Source organism: Martes martes (assembly GCF_963455335.1).
Source record: "Martes martes genome assembly, chromosome: 7".
NCBI classification, from domain to species: Eukaryota; Metazoa; Chordata; class Mammalia; order Carnivora; family Mustelidae; genus Martes; species Martes martes.
The window spans coordinates 52077228-52095663 of NC_137894.1; the positions used below are offsets into that span (position 1 = coordinate 52077228).

General features: G+C 37.9%; 2 protein-coding genes across 2 annotated transcripts in view; one reads left to right on the forward strand and one right to left on the reverse strand.

The window, feature by feature from the left end:
- The window catches only part of LOC308346819 (olfactory receptor 4F3/4F16/4F29-like), a gene marked incomplete at both ends in the record, with an annotated part of 298432 nt that overhangs the window by 70065 nt on the left and 209931 nt on the right, over positions 1-18436 (reverse strand). The window lies entirely within an intron of this gene.
- Positions 97-1032, forward strand: LOC308346817 (olfactory receptor 4F21-like; the record flags this gene model as incomplete). The annotated part of the gene is made up of 1 exon (XM_080809865.1): positions 97-1032. The coding sequence occupies one exon, from the start codon at positions 97-99 to the stop codon at positions 1030-1032; it is 936 nt and encodes a 311-aa protein (XP_080665991.1).

An 18436-nucleotide genomic window follows, 5' to 3' on the forward strand; every position in this document is an offset into this window, starting at 1 on the left:
AGGAACTACAGAAAACCTACATTTGTACTATTGATTCTCACTCTTTTTCATTTTCTATCCTCAGGTGATTTGAAATCAGCTTGTCTGCCCAAGTCAATGGAAGGACTGAATGATTCTGTGGTTTCTGGGTTTATGTTGCTGGGACTCTCTAGTTCTTGGGAAACTAAAGTTTTTCTCATGTTTATTTTTTCCTTGATTTATTTAGGGATCATCCTGGGAAATCTCTTCATTTTCTTTTTGGTAATTTTTGATTCTCACCTACATTCTCCTATGTACTTCCTGCTGGCCAACTTGTCACTCATTGATGTAGGGCTTTCCTCTACAACAGTCCCAAAGATGATTAAGGACCTTTTAAATGAATATAAGATTATTTCTTTCAAAAGCTGCATGACACAGATATGTTTCATCCACATCATGGGAGGAGTGGAGATGGTGTTACTCATAGCCATGGCATTTGACAGGTACACAGCAATCTGTAAGCCTCTTCACTACCTGAACATCATGAACCCTAAAATATGTGTTTCATTTGTAATTGCTGGCTGGGTAACTGGGGTGATCCATGCTATGTCTCAGTTTGCTTTCATTATAAACTTGCCCTTTTGCGGTCCTAATGAAGTAGACAGCTTTTACTGTGACTTTCCCAGGATCATAAAACTTGCATGCACAGATGGAGACAGGTTTGAATTTATTATTGCTGCCAACAGTGGCTTCATGACTATGGGTACCTTCTTCTTGCTTATTCTTTCCTACATCTTCATTTTGGTCACTGTCTGGAAACGTTCTTCAGGAGACTTATCCAAAGCATTTGTCACCCTGTCAGCTCACATCACTGTGGTGGTTCTCTTTTTCACTCCATGCATGTTTCTCTATGTCTGGCCTTTCCCCACATCATCAATTGACAAATACCTGTTCATTGTTGACTTTGCTATTACCCCTGTCTTGAATCCTGCCATCTATACATTACGGAACAAAGACATCAAGGTAGCCATAAAAAGATTGAGCAAACACGGATATTATGTCAAATTTTGCTGAATAAATCTGGCTTTGGAGCTCTAAAACTATATATCCATTAGCCTATTGAATATTTTCACTTAGGTTTCTGAAACTTAACACATCCAGATCTAGATATAACATCTACCTCATTGAATAGATACCTACTCCTATAGATACTCATTACCTTTGCTACCATGGAAATTGTGAATCTACTACAATATGGGTGGTTTTAGCAGACAGCATCACTATCTACTAAATAATATTTATAACTGAAATTATGATAATTTGATAATAAAAGGATATAATTACTTCTCTTCTACTTCCTATAGGTTTGCAAATAAACTGCCAACTTGCTTTGAAGAATGTCAGGCATCATTATATCAAATATATGAAGGACTAGTAACTCTGTCTAGTTACTCAGGTTGTACTCCCTCAGAAGATCCAAAGACAAAAACTGATCATCAGTAGTTTATTTGAAAGATGATTTTTGGGGGGCACCTGGGTGGCTCAGTGGGTTAAGCCTCTGCCTTCGGCTCAGGTCATGATCTCGGGGTCCTGGGATCGAGCCCCACATCGGGCTCTCTGCTCAGCGGGGAGCCTGCTTCTCCCTCTCTGCCTGCTGCTCTGCCTACTAGTGATTCTCTCTCTCTCTCTGTCAAATGAGTAAAATAAAAAAAAAAAATCTTTAAAAAAAAAAAAGAAAGATGATTTTTGGAAACATCATTAAGGATGTGGGAATTGAGACTAAGACATGAAAGGTGCTTATGTTGATAAATGTAACTGAGATTTAAGCCTATCATGGCCCACTGGGAGACTCTATAAACTGTGGCTTAGAATTGTCCTCACTGAAGGTAAAGGAAGCTGGAGGTTTGTTTGTTTGTTTGTTTCTTTTCATTTTCATAGAGTGCATTAACTCCTTAGTATGTCTCAGCTTTCCCACAGAGAATACTGTGCGTTAAAGGAAGCTGGTAGGTAGAATTTCGGATGTTGGCAGTTAAGAACCATCTCCTTGTTTGGAAACAATAAATGCCAATGTATATTCCACCTTTATTTATTTGTTTATTTGACAAAAATAGAGACACAGCAAAAGAGGGAGCACAAGCAGGGGGTGTGGGAGAGGGAGAAGCAGGTTTAGCCCGATGTGAGGCTCAATCCCAGGACCCTGGGATCATGACCTGAGCCAAAGGGAGACACATAATGACTGAGCCACCCAGTTGTCCCTATCCTGCTATAGATTTTTTTTTTTTAAAGATTTTATTTATTTATTTATTTGACAGAGAGAGATCACAAGTAGGCAGAGAGGGAGGCAGAGAGAGAGAGAGGGAGAAGCAGGCTCCCTGCTAAGCAGAGAGCCTGATGCGGGGCTCGATCCCAGGACCCTGAGACCAGGACCTGAGCTGAAGGCAGAGGCTTAACCCACTGAGCCACCCAGGCGCCCCCTGCTATAGATTTTTAAAGCAGTAGCTGGATAAGATAATCCTGGGTTGAGAATCACTATTTTAAAAGTCATTGTGGATTTTCACTCAGTTCATACTTACAGATCTGATGTTATGTGCTAACTTTAAGGGTTTGCTCTCTACTAAGTTCTAGCAACTAGCCAGAAATGGGTTTTTTTTTCCCTTTATTTGTTTGTTTCTTTTCTTTTTCTTTCCTTCCCTCTTCTTCCTCCTTTCCTTTTCTTTTCAGTTTTAAATTCCTTTATTGAAGTATAACTAAGATATAGTGTTGTATTAGTTTAAGGTGTATTCAACATTATTCAACATCTCTATGCATTATTCAGTGCTCACCACTGTGTTAGCTACCATCTGTCACCAAGAAATGCTATTATCATCTTGTTGACTATATTCTAGATGCTCTACTTTTCATTTCTGTGATTTATTTATTTTGTAACTATCTTATTCCCCTTTATTTATTTCACCCATACACCCATCCACCTCCCCTCTGGTGACCATCAGTTTGTTATCTGGTTTTTTGTTTCTCTCTCTTTTTTCCTCATTCATTTGTTTTATTTCTTAAATTCTACATATGAATGAAATCATTTTTTTCTTTCTATGTCTCACTTATTTCATTTAGCACTATACCTTCTAGGTCCATCCATATTATTGCAAATGGCAACATTTCATTCCTTTTTATGGCTGAGTAATATTCCTGTGTGTGTGTGTGTGTGTGTGTGTGTGTGTGTGCCTTTATCCATTCATCTATCGATGGACATAGGTTGCTTCTATATCTTGGTTATTATAACTAATGTTGTAATAAATATAGAGGTGCATATATCTCTTCAAATTAGTGTTACAGAAATGTTTTCTTATTATAAGAAAGCTGCAGAGGATGGAAGAGCACTGTTTTAAATCATAAAGTTCTACACTAAGATTCACCTATAGGAGCTAACAAATTCTCAACATAATATCCATATGTGTCTCAGAAAATTCAAACACTACTGCATCTACCCTCAACTACTGGCTTCCTAAAAATTATCTTAAAGGGGTAAGCCCATGAATTTGGGGGAAATATATTTCCTACTCTCTGATATATATGTGACTTACAAAAGTGTCTAGAATTTTGCCACTTCTTTCTAACCAGGTCCGATAGCATTATATCATCACTGTAATGGAACTGGAAAATGTCCTATGGAATAGAAAACTGGAGAGTTGATAGAGCCTTGAGATAAAATAGTGAATTTGTATAGTTGCATCTGCCAGAAGAAAGCACAATGCTTCTGAAAAATTTTGCTAATAACTTCTGGGGAAGATGGTAGATTAGGAGGACCCTAAATTTATTTTGTCCCATGGATATAACTAGATAACACTTACATAAGGGCAAATAACCCAGAAAAGGACTCAAAGACCAGTTGAATGTACTCCACAAAGGAAGGTAAAGAGAGTCTATATTGAAGAGGATGAAGACTCAGTGGAAACCTAAACCCTACATTTGACCACAAGAGGAAAGGAGCTTTGGGTGTAGAGAGGGGCAAGAAGCAGATTAGTGTACCACGGAGCCTGCAAAAAGAAGAGAAATCCCAATAGCATATGGCTTTGAAAATCAGAAGGGCTAAATTTCATGAATGCTCCCACTAGTGGAACTTAAAGCCTGGAACTTTAAAAATCAGCAGGCTCAATGACATGGACGGAACTAGAGTGTATTATGCTAAGTGAAATAAGTCAGTCAGAGAAAGACAAATACCATATGATTTCACTCATATGTAGAATTTAAGAAACAAAACAGATGAACATAGGGAAAGGGAAGGAAGAGGAAAACAGAGAGGGAGGCAAAACATAAGAGACTCTTAACCAGAGGGAACAAATTGAGGGTTGCTGAAAGGAAGGGGGGTGGAGGGATGGGATAAGTGGGTGATGGACATTAAGGAGGGTGCTTAAAGTAATGAGCACTGAGTGTTGTAGACAACTGAAGAATTATGGAACTTTACCTTTGAAACTAATAATACACTCTATGTTAATTAAATTGAACCTAAATACAATTTTTTTTTTTTTTTTTAAATCAGCAGGTTCAGCTCTGAGAGAGCCCAGACGGTGATAGGAATCTGAGCCCCTGACCTTAAAGAGATAGCGTAGCCAACAGCTCACAGAGATACAGCTTGGAAGCAACAGTTTGAAGGTGCCTGGAGCTTATGGGAGAAAGAGTTAGTTACTAATCTCAGAATTATCTGAGGGACTTCTCTAGGAATAAAGGTAATAGCAGGTGCCATTTCCCTTACCCACCCCTCATCATAAACACACAACCATGTGCAAGAATCAGCACTGCTCCAGCATTCACTACCTAACTTGCTTACACTACCCCCAGCCCTCAAGCCAGGCATGCCACAGTATGGGTGCTGCAGATCTCCTCCCCCAGAAGATATACACAAACCTTGCCAACACTGCACATCACCAGCTCCTGCAGAGAATGCCCACCCCTTGTTAAAATGGTATCCTCAGCCTGTATATGTTTTGCAAAATAGCCTGGCTGGCACAGTCTCCATAGCAGCTATGCATTTCCTGTGGAAATGTTCTTCCCGAGGAAGAACATCACACACAGCTTGCAGCACCATAGCACCCTCCCAACCCTCACTACCAGCCAGTCTCTTCACCAGCTTTGTGTCCACTCTGAGAAGGACCAGCTCTATCTAATTAAAAATGCAAGTCAAACCCACTACTTTCAAGAGCAAGATTTGTAGGTGACTTTCCTAACACAGAGAAACAGACACAAAGTAATAGGCAAAATGAGGAGTCAAAGGAAAGAATCATAAATGGAAGAGGACAAAATCACCACAGGAGACTTAAGTGAAACATATATAATCAACATGCCTGATAGAGAATTTAAGGTAATGATCATAAAGATACTCAATGAACTTGAAAAGAGAGCGGAGGACGTTGGTGAGATCCTTAATAGAAAATGTATCATAAAAGCAGTATGTTATGTATATGTTCCAGATTACCACAAAAATATTTCCAGGTTTTTAACTGACATGAATACTCAAATTAGCACTTTAAATAATCTCTCTTTCCTTTAGTTATTGCTTTAAACTCCTGGACTGGAGGAAAATTATCAAAGGTAATTACCAAAGGTCAACTATCAAAGGTCTTTTATTCAGACTTCTCTTTCTCATTATAATATTAACCTTATTTTATTGTCATTTCTGGTGTCTCCCTGCCTAGTGCCAAGACTCCTTCACTGCCATAACTTCCAACTGATAGATAATCTTTTCCAGTCAAGGAGGTTCATATATGAAAACTGCCTCTCCCTTTTGTAACCCCCCTTTATGATCCCCAACTGACCAATATTGACCTTCAGATAGGGACATCTCTATGCCCCTATTCAGCAAGAAGAAATTACAGAAGATGGGACCTTCTGCCTTCAACAACCTTAAAGATGTAAGGATGAAAATTGTTCAAGGGGGAAATGATGAGGGAGCAGAAGGCTAGCTGAGGACAAAGCATAAGCTGACACCCTTCAACTTCCCCTCACCCCCATCTCTAGATGGGATATGTGTAACATTTTTCCAGGTTGCCAGAGGGAAAAACAATCTTAACTTGACACTGGCAAGGCCTCCCATATCTTGTAGATCCTCTTTAGCATATGAAAGTTCTTTTGAAAACCTCCCTTTTTCTTTACCTCCCCACCCTGTAGCATATAATCAATTGCTTCTCACAACCCCAGTGCAATTCTGCCCACAACGTCCTATCCCTGTGCTTTAATAAAACCACCCTTTTGCACCAAAAAAGTAAAAAGTAAAAATGAACCAATCATAGATGAAGAACACATTAAATGAATAAATGAAATTTAAAATACACTTGATAGAATAAATAGCAGACTGCAAGAAGAGAAGGAATGAATTAATGAACTAGAACAGAGTAATGGAAAATAATCAAACTGAACAAATGAGAGAAAAAAAGAATTATGCAAAACAAGAATGGTCTTCAGGAACACAGTGACTCCATCAAGCATAATACCATTTCCATTATAGGGGTCCCAAAGGGAGAAAAGAGAGAAGGGGGGGGAAGAAAATATATTTGAAGAAATAATAAATGCAAAGTTCTCTAATCTGCAGATCCAAGAGGCTCAGAGAAACCTCAACAAAATCAAACCAAGGAAATTCACACAAAGACACAGTAATCAATACAGCAAAAAGTGACAAAGAAAGAAAATTTAAAGCAGGGAAAAAAATAGAGTTACATATAAGGGTCCTCCAATAAGTCTATCAGCTTATTTCTCACCAGAAACTTGGCAGGCATAAAAGGAGGGATAATATATTCAAAAGGCTAAAGGAAAAAACCTACAGATAAGAATATTCTTTCTAGCAAGTCTCTTATACAGAATAGAAGGAGAAATAGAGTTCCTCAGACAGGGGTTCCTGGGTGGCTCACTCAGTTGAGTGTCTGATTCTCAGTTTTGACTCAGGCTGTGATGTCAAGGTCACAGGATCAGACTCTATATCAGGCTCTGTACTCAGTGGAGACCTGCTTGAGATTCTCCCTCTCTCTCCCCTCTCCCTCTGCCCCTCCCAGCTCTCTAAAATAAATAAATAAATTTTTAAAAAAGAGCTCAGACCAAAAAAAAAAAAAAAAAAAACCTACAGGAGTTCATGACCACTAAAACAGCCCTGTAAGAAATATCAACGGGGATTCTTTGAATGAAAAGGAAAGACCATAATTGAAAGTACAAAAAGTAGGGAATGGTAAAAATAAGTATATCTATAAAAATCAGTCAAGGGATTCACCAAATAAAATATGACATGATATACCTAAATGTGAGAGAAAGAGGGGTAAAGAATAGGTTCAAACTTAAGCAACTATCAACTTAATATAGACTGCTATATGCAAAAGATGTCATAAACAAATCTAATGGTAACCACAAATCAAAAACCACTAACAGATTTTTTTTAAAGCTTAAAAAAAAAAAAAAAAGAATCCAAGTATAGACAACCAGAAAATCATTACAGAAAGCAAGAAAAGAAAGGATCGGGGTTCCTGGGTGGCTCAGTGGGTTAAAGCCTCTGCCTTCGGCTCAGGTCATGATCTCAGGTCTTGGGATCGAGCCCCACATCAGGCTCTCTACTCAGCAGGGAGTCTGCTTCTCCCTCTCTCTCTCTTTGCCTGCCTCTCTGCCTACTTGTGATCTCTGTCTGTCAAATAAATAAATAAAATCTTAAAAAGAAAAGAAAAGAATCAGAGGAAAACTACAAAAACAACCACAAAACAAGTAACAAAATGGCTATAAATAAGTATCTAATCATTAATTACGTCAAATATAAATGGACTATATGCTCCAATCAAAAGATACAGGTTGACAGAGTGAGCAAAACAAGACCCAAGTATATGCTACTTATAAGAGACTCATTTCAGCTATAAAGATGCCCAAGATTGATACATGCATCTTGCAAATGGACGTCAAAAGAAAGCCAGAGTACAAACACTTATATTGGACAAAACTGATTTAAACAACTGTAAAAGAGACAAAAAAATGACACTATATATTAATAAAGGGGGCAAATAGTAAAAGGAATAAATAGTAATTCTCAACATGTATGCACCCAACATGGGAGGACACAAATATATAAAACAGTTATAACAAACATAAAGGACCTAATTAATAATAGTATAATAATACTAGGGGACTTTAACACTCCACTTACATTGATAAACAGATCATTCAAACAGAGAATCAACAAGGAAACAGTGGCTTTAAATGACACACAGAACCAGATGGATTTAACAGATATATTCAGAACATTCCATTCTAAAGCAGCAGAAAACAAATTCTTTCAACTGTACACAAAACATTCTCTAGAACAGGTCACATATTAGCTCACAAAACAAGCCTCAACAAACTCAAAATGATCAAAGTTATACCATGTACTTCTTTTCACCACAATACTAGGAAATCAACCAAAATAAATAAATAAATAAATAAATAAATAAATAAATAAAATCTGGAAAGACATAAATACATGAAGGTTAAATAACATGTTACTAAACAATGAACAGGTCAACCAAGAAACCAATGAAGAAACCAGAAAGTATATGGGAACAAATGAAAATGAAAACACAACAATCTAAAACCTTGAGGTGCAGCAGAAGCAATTCTAAGAGGAAAGTTAACAGCAATACAGGCCTATCTCAAGAAGCATGAAAAATATGAAACTTATAACCTAAGGACTTAAGTAACAAAATTACAAATGAAAAACTAATAACAACCCACTATAGAAATACAAACAATTGTAATAAAAGGATTATAAAAAAATTATATGCCAACAAACTGAACAACCTGGAAGAAATGGATAAATTCCTAGAAGCATATACCTTACCAAAATTGAAGCAGGAATAAATTTTAAAAAAAATAATGGATCAGCAAAGAGATTGAATCAGTAATCATGAAGGGGCACATGCACCCTTGTATTTCTAGCAACATTACCAACAATAGCCAATTATAGAAAGAGCCCAAATATCTATTGACTGACAAATAGATAAAGAAGATCAGTTGATGGACATTTGAGCTCTTTCCATAATTTAACTATTCCATAATTTGGCTTTCCCTAATTTAGCTAAAAACATTATATATTTATATTATTAAGCCACCAACAAGAATGAAATGTTGCCATTTGCAATGACATGGATGAAACTAGAGAGTGTTAAGTGAATTAAGTCACTCAAAGAAAGACAAATACTATACTATTTTATTATATGTGAAATTTAAGAAACAAAACACAGGAACATAGGGGAAAGAAAAAAAAGAGAGAAAAAAAAAGGGAGGGAGGCAAATCATAAGAGACTCTTAACTATGGAGAACAAACTAAGGGTTGCTGGAGGAGAGGTAGGCAGGAGAATGGGATAAATGGGTGACAGATATTAAAAAGAGCACTTGTTGTGAAGAGCACTCACTGGATGTTATATTTAAGTGATGAGTCATTAAATTCTACTCCTGAAACTAATATTACATAATATGTTAACAAGAATTTAAATAAAATATTGAAACATTTAAAAAAAGAGACAGAGGTTGAATTTTGAATCCGTAATCAAAATCTCCCAACAAACAAAGTGCAGGACCAATGGCTTCACAGGCAAATTATACCACACATTTAAAGAAGAGTTAAGGGCACCTGGGTGGCTCAGTGGGTTAAGCCTCTGCCTTCAGCTCAGGTCATGATCTCAGGGTCCTGGGATCAAGCCCCACATCGGGCTCTCTGCCCAGCGGGGAGCCTGCTTCCTCCTCTCTCTCTGCCTGCCTCTCTGCCTACTTGTGATTTCTCTCTCTCTGTCAAATAAATAAATAAAACATTAAAGAAGAGTTAATACCTATTCTTCTCAAACTATTCAAAAAAAAAAAAAAAACCAGAAAAAGAAGGGAAACTTCCATATTCATTCTATGAGACTAACATTAACCTGATACCAAAACCAGATAAAGACATCACACAAAAAAGAGAACTACAGGCCAATATCTCTGATGAACAATAGATCAAAAAATCCTCAACAAAATATAGCAAACTGAATGCAAAAATACATTAAAAAAAAAACCATTTGCCAGGGGGAGAAATCAAGATGGTGGAGAAGTAGCAGGCTGAAATGACATCAGGTAACAGGAGATCAGCTAGATGGCTTATCAAACTATTCCAAACACCTACAAATCCAACAGGAGATCAAAGACAAGAAGGTCAACAATTGTAGAAACAGAAAATCGACCATTTTCTGAAAGGTAGGAATGGCCAAGTGAATCCAAAGTGATGGGAAGATAAACTGCAGTGGGAGGGACTGGCTTCCGGGAAGCAGCGGAGCAATGGAGCACAAAATCAGAACTTTTGAAAATCTGCTCCACTGAGGGACATTGCTCCAGAGGCTAAACCAGGGTGAAGCCCATGTGGGGACAGTGTGGTCTCAGGTCCCACGGGGTCACAGAAGGATCGGGGTGTCTGAATGTCACAGAGCTCACAGGTATTAGAGCAAGGAAGCTGGCTACAGAGACGGAGCTGAGGAGTGAGCTCTCAACTTGGGGTTATCTTATTGTGATACATGGCACAGGTCACTGCTCTGTGAGCAGGGACCCTAAAACCCAAGGAGACTCCCCTGGAAGAGCACAGGGATCTGTGGAGTTTGGAGACTCCAGGTGGGGCTGTGTGCCAGAGAGGAGATGCTGGGTCATAGGCTGGGTGAGCTCTGAGCGCAACTGGAGGCCAGGGAGATGGAAGTGATTCAGCGCTTTTCTCCAAGAGTGCACTGAAGAGTGGGGCCCTGAGCTCTCAGCTCCTCCAGGTCAATGATTGGGAGGCCGCCATTTTCATTACTGTCCTCTGGAACTCTACAAAAAGTGTTCAGGGAACAAAAGCTCCCAAAAGCGAACCTGAGCAAATTACTTAGCCTGGCCCCTGATAAGGTCGGTGCAATTCCGTCTTGGGCAAAGACACTTGAGAATCATTACAACAGGCCCCTCCCCAAGAAGATCAGCAAGAAATCCAGCCATGACCAAGTTCACTTACCAAGAACAGGAGATTCCAGAAGAGGAGAAGTAAAGCATGGAATTCATGGCTTTGTCCCCATGATTCTTTTGTCTTGCAACGTTAATTAATTTTTTGTAATTTTATTTTTTTCTTCTGCTAATTTTTTTTAACTTTTACCCTTTCCTTTTTTAACATTTTTAATTAGTTTATCTTAACAATACCTTTCAAAAAAATCTTTTTTGAGCCTTCATTATTATAGTCACATCTTATCCTTCATTGTATCTAAATTTATTTTTTGTATACACATAGGGTTTTTTCTTCTAAAAAAAATTGGGATATAACTTCTAATAGATAAAAATATACCCTAAATCTAGCACGGGGCTTTGTTCTAGTCTCCAGCCTGAGCAAATTCTCTCCACTTTCATTTTCTTTATTTTCCCAACCAACTTATCAACTCCTTTTTAGAAAAAAAGAAAAAATTTTTTTTCATCTTTATAGATATACTCCATCCCTTCATCATGTTTACCCTTATATATGTTTTTCATTCTTTAAAATTTTGGGAGGTAGTATCTTCTAAGAGACCAAACTACTCCCCAAATTAAGTGGGTGAACCTGTTCTATTCACCAGTCTAATATATATTTTTTTCTATATTTTTTCTTTATATTTTTTCTCTTTTTAATTTTTTTTTTCCTGAACTTCTTTTTACCTCCTTTCTTCCCCCCCAATTTGGGGTCTCCTCTGATTTGGTTAAAGCACATTTTTCTGGGGTCTTTGCCACCCTTTTAGTATTTTATTCACTCCTTCATATATTCTTATCTGGATAAAATGACAAGGCAGAAAAACTCACCACAAAAAAAGAACAAGAGGCAGTACCAAAGGCCAGTGACCTAATCAATAAGGACATTGGTAATATGTCAGTTCTAGAGTTCAGAATGATGATTCTCAAGGTGTTAGCCAGTCTCAAAAAAGGCATAGAAGATATTAGAAAAACCCTGTCTGGAGAAATAAAAGCCCTTTCTGGAGAAATAAAAGAACTAAAATCTAACCAAGTTGAAATCAAAAAAGCTATTAATGAGGTGCAATAAAAAATGGAGATTCTTGGGGCACCTGGGTGGCTCAGGGGATTAAGCCTCTGCCTTTGGCTCAGGTCATGATCTCAGGGTCCTGGGATTGAGCCCTGCATCAGGCTCCTTGCTCAGCAGGGAGTCTGCTTCCCTCTCTCTCTCTGCCTGCTGCTCTGCCTGCTTGTGCATGTGCTCACTCTTTCTCTCCCTCTCTGTCAAATAAATGAATAAATAATAATTTTTTTTAAATGGAGGTTCTTACCGCTAGAATAAATGAGGCAGAAGAAAGAATTAGTGATATAGAAGACCAAATGACAGAGAATAAAGAAGCTGAGCAAAAGTGAGACAAACAACTACTGGACCACAAGGGGATTCGAGAGATAAGTGATACCATAGGACAAAACAACATTAGAATAACTGGGATTCCATAAGAAGAAGAAAGAGAGAGGGGAGCAGAAGGTATATTGGAGAGAACTATTGTAGAGAATTTCCCTAATATGGCAAAGGGAACAAGCATCAAAATCCAGGAGGCACAGGCCAACCTCCCGTAAGTAAATCTCACAGTATGGTGAGATTTCTTCTTTGATTGAGTGCCCTTGGAGTTTTTAATTCTCAAGAGTTGCCCTCACTGAGCCTCCAGCAATCCAGAGACTATGCTTGGCGTTTTCCTTCCAGGTGCTGGTTCCTGCAGTGGTTTCTATGCCTGGTTGTTCCTTCAGGCACCTTTAAAATGATGATTTGGATTGAGGAATCAAGATGGCAAAGAAGTAGAAGGCTCAGACGACATCAGGTAACAGGAGATCAGCTAGATAGCTTATCAAAACATTGTGAACACCAACAAATCCAACAGGAGATGGAAGATAAGAAGAACAGCAATTCTAGAAAAAGAAAATTGACCACTTTCTGAAAGGACAAAATGACAATGTGGAAAAACTCAACACACACACACACACAAAAAAGAACAAGAGGCAGTACCAAAGGCCAGGGACCTAATCCATACAGACACTGGTAATATTTCAGATTTACAGTTCAGAATGACAATACTCAATGTGCTAGCCGGGCTTGAAAAAGACATGGAAAATATTAGAGAATCCCTTTCTGGAGAAATAAAATCCTGTTCTGGAGAAATAAAAGAACTAAAATCGAACCAAGTTGAAATCAAAAAAGCTATTAATGAGGTGCAATAAAAAATGGAGACTCTTACTGCTAGGATAAATGAGGCAGAAGAAAGCATTAGTGATATAGATGACCAAATGACAGAGAATAAAGAAGCTGAGCAAAAGAGAGACAAACAAATACTAGACCATGAGGGGAGAATTTTAAAGACAAGTGACACCATAAGATGAAACAACATTAGAATAATTGGGATTCCAGAAGAAGAAGAAAGAGAGAGGGGAGCAGAAGGTATATTGGAGAGAATTATTGTAGAGAATTTCCCTAACATGGCAAAGGGAACAAGCATCAAAATCAAGGAGGTGCAGAGAACTCCCTTCAAAATCAATAAGAATAAGTCCACACCACATCACCTGATAATAAAATTTACAAATCTTAGCAACAAAAAGAAAATCCTGAAAGCAGCCCAGGAAAAGAAGTCTGTAACATACAATGGTTAAAATATTAGATTGGCAGCAGACTTATCCACAGAGACCTGGCAGGCCAGAAAGAACTGGCATGATATATTTAGAGCACTAAACAAGAAAAACATACAGCCAAGAATACTATATCCAGCTAGGCTATCATTGAAAATAGAAGGAGAGATAAAGAGCTTCCAGGACAAACAAAAACTAAAAGAATTTGCAAATATCAAACCAGCTCTACAGAAAATATTGAAAAGGGTCCTTTAAGCAAAGAGAGCCTAAAAGTAGTAGATCAGAAAGGAACAGAGACAACATACAGTAAGAGTCACCTTACAGACAATACAATGACATTAAATTCATATCTCTCAATAGTTACCCTGAACGTAAATGGGCTAAATGCCCCAATCAAAAGACACACGGTATCAGAATAGATAACAAAACAAAACTCATCAATATGCTGCCTACAAGAAACTCATTTTAGACCCAAAGACACCTCCAGATTTAAAGTGAGGGGGTGGAAAATAATGTACCATGCTAATGGACATCAGAAGAAAGCTGGGGTGGCAATCCTTATATCAGATCAATTAGATTTTAAGCCAAAGACTATAATAAGAGATGAGGAAGGACACTCTATCATACTCAAAGGGTCTGTCCAACAAGATCTAACAATTTTAAATATCTATGCCCCTAACATGGGAGCAGCCAACTATATAAACCAATTAATAACAAAATCAAAGACACATTGACAATAACAGTAGGGGACTTTAACACTCCCCTCACTGAAATGGACAGATCATCCAAGCAAATGAGCAACAAGGAAATAAAGGCCTTAAATGACACACTGGACCAGATGGACATCACAGATTTATATAGAACATTCCATCCCAAAGCAACAGAATATACATTCTTCTCTAGTGCACATGGAACATTCTCCAGAATAGATCACATCCTGGGTCATAAATCAGGTCTCAACTAGTATCAAAAGAGTGGGATCATTCCCTGCATATTTTCAGACCACAATGCTCTGAAGCTAGAACTCAATCACAAGAGGAAATTTGGAAAGAATCCAAATACATGGAAACTAAAGAGCATCCTTCTAAATAATGAATGGGTCAACCACGAAATTAAAGAAGAATTGAAAAAAATTCATGGAAACAAAAGATAATGAAAACACAACCGTTCAAAATCTGTGGGACACAGCAAAGGCAGTCCTGAGAGGAAAATATATAGCAGTACAAGCCTTTCTCAAGAAACAAGAAAGGTCTCAAATACACAACCTAACCCTACACTTAAAGGAGCTGGAGAAAGAACAACAAAGAAAGCCTAAAGCCACCAGAAGAAGAGAAATAAGGATCAGAGCAGAAATCAATGAAATAGAGACCAAAAAAACAAACAAACAAACAAACAACAACAACAACAACAAAAAAAAAACAATAGAACAAATCAAAGGAACTAGGAGCTGGTTCTTTGAAAGAATTAATAAGATTGATAAACCCTGGCAGGACTTAACAAAAAGAAAAGAGAAAGGACCAAAATAAATAAAATCATGAATGAAAGAGGAAAGATCACAACCAACACCAAAGAAATACAAACAATTATAAGAACCTATTATGAGCAACTATATGTCAGCAAATTTGACAATCTGGAAGAAATGGATGCATTCCTAGAGAGGTATAAACTACCAAAACTGAACCATGAAGAAAGAGAAAACCAGAACAGACCCATAACCAGTAAGGATATTAAAACAATCATCAAAAATCTCCCAACAAACAAGAGCCCAGGGCCAGACGGCTTCCCAGGGGAATTCTACCAAACATTTACAGAAGAATTAATTCCTTTTCTCCTGAAACTGTTCCAAAAAATAGAAATGGAAGGAAAACTTCCAAACTCATTTTATGAGGCCAGCATCACCTTGATCCCAAAACCATCAAAGGATCCCATCAAAAAAGAGAATTACAGATCAATATCCTTGATGAATACAGATGCAAAAATTCTCACCAAAATACTAGCCAGTAGGATCCAACAGTACATTAAAAGGATTATTTACCATGACCAAGCGGGATTTATTCCAGGGCTGAAAGTTTGGTTCAACATCTGCAAATCAACCAATGTGATACAATACATTAATAAGAGAAAGAACAAGAACCTTATGATACTCTCCATAGCTGCTGAAAAATCACTTCACAAAGTACAGCATCCTTTCCTGATCAAAACTCTTCAAAGTGTAGGCATAGAGGGTACATACCTCAACGTCATCAAAGCCATCTATGAAAAACCCACCGCAAATATCATTCTCAATGTAGAAACACTGAAAACTTTTCCACTAAGGCCAGGAATATGGCAGGGATGCCCATTATCACCACTGCTATTCAACATACTACTAGAAGTCCTAGCCGCAGCAATCAGAAAACAAAAAGAAATTAAAGGCATCCAAATCAGCAATGAAGAAGTCAAAGTATCACTCTTTGCAGATGTTATGATACTATATGTGGAAAACCCAAAAGACTCCACTCCAAATCTGCTAGAACTTGTACAGGAATTCAGTAAAGTGTCAGGATATACAATCAATGCACAGAAATTGGTTGCATTTCTATACTCTAGCAACAAGACAGAAGAAAGAGAATTTAAGGAGTTAATCCCATTTACAATTGCACCCAAAATCATAAGATACCTAGAAATAAACCTAACCAAAGAGGCAAAGAATCTGTACTCAGAAAACTATAATAAACTCATGTAAGAAATTGAGGAAGACACAAAGAAATGGAAAAATGTTCCATGCTCATGGATTGGAAGAACAAATATTGTGAAAATGCCTATGCTACCTAAAACTATCTACACATTTATTGCAATCCCTATCAAAATCCCATCCATTTTTTTCAAAGAAATGGAACAAACCATCCTAAAATTTGTATGGAACCAGAAAGGACCTCAAATAGCCAGAGGAATGTTGAAACAGAAAGCCAAAGTTGGTGACATCACAATTCCAGACTTTAAGCTCTATGACAAAGCTGTCATCATTAAGACAGTATGGTACTGGCACAAAAACAGACATATTGATCACTGGAACAGAATAGTGAGCCCAGAAATAGACTCTCAACTCTATGGTCAACTAATCTTTGACAAAGCAGGAAAGAACGTCCAATGGAAAAAAGACAGTCTCTTCAACAAATGGTGTTGGGAAAATTGGATGGCCACAGGCAGAAAAATGAAAGTGGACCATTTCCTTATACCACACGAAAATAGACTCCAAATGGATGAAGGACCTCAATGTGAGAAAGGAATCCATCAAAATCCTCAAGGAGAACACAGGCAACAACCTCTTCGACCTCAGCCACAGCAACTTCTTCCTAGGAATAGCACCAAAGGCAAGGGAAGCAAGGGCAAAAATGAACTATTGGGATTTCATCAAGATCAAAAGCTTTTGCACAGCAATGGAAACACTTAACAAAACCAAAAGACAATTGACAGAATAGAAGATATTTCCTAATGACATATCAGATAAAGGGCTACTATCCAAAATCAAGGAAGAATTTTTCAAACTCAACACCCAAAGAACAAATAATCCAATCAAGAAATGGGCAGAGGACACAAACAGACATTCCTGCAAAGAAGACATCCAGATGGCCAACAGACACATGGAAAAGTGCTCCACATCTCTCAGCATCAGGGAAATACAAATCAAAACCACAATGAGATACCACCTCACACCAGTCAGAATGGCTAAAATTACAAGTCAGGAATTGACAGATGCTGGCGAGGATGGGGAGAAAGTGGAACCCTCCTACCCTGTTAGTGGGAATGCAAGCTGGTGCAACCACTCTGGAAAACACCATGGAGGTTCCTCAAAAAGTTGAAAATAGAGCTACCCTATGACCCAGCAATTGCCCTACTGGGTATTTACCCTAAAGATACAAATGCAGTGATCCGAAGGGGCAAGTGCACCCGAATGTTTATAGCAGCAATGTCCACAATAGCCAAACTATGGAAAGAACCTAGATGTCCATCAACAGATGAATGGATAAAGAAGATGTGGTATATATACACAGTGGAATACTACGCAGCCACCAAAAGAAATAAAATCTTGCCATTTGCAACGACATGGATGGAACTAGAGGGTATTATGCTTAGTGAAATAAGTCAATTGGAGAAAGACAACTATCATATGATCTTCTTGATATGAAGAAGTGGAGATGCAAGGTGGGGGGTTTGGAGGGTAGGAAGGGAATAAATGAAACAAGATGGGATCAGGAGGGAGACAAACCATAAGAGACTCTTAATCTCACAAAACAAACTGAGGGTTGCCAGGGGGAGGGGGTGGGGAGAGAGGGGTGGGGTTATGGACATTGGGGAGGGTATGTGCTATGGTGAGTGTTGTGAATTGTGTAAATCTGGAGATTCACAGACCTGTACCCCTGGGGCTAATAATACATTATATGTTAATAATAAAAAAAAACCACCATTTGCCACAATTAAGTGAAATTATTCCCAGGATTATTCCCATTTCCATTCTCACACAAGTATGGTTTAATATTCACAAATCAACCACCATGATATGATACATCAACAAGAGAAAAGATAAAAACCATATGATCACTTCAATAGATGCAGAAAAAGCATTTGACGAAGTACAATATCCATTCAAGATAAAAGCCCTCAAAAAAGTAGGATTAGAGGGAATATATCTCAACATAACAAAGACCATCAATGAAAAATCCATAGCTAACCTCAAACTCAATGGTCAAAAACTGAGAGCTCTTCCCCTAAGGTCAGGAAAAAGACAAGGATGTCCACTCTCATCACTTTTAATCAAGATGGTACTAGAAATCCCAGCCAAAGCAATCAGACAATGAAAAGAAATAAAATGCATCTGATTCAG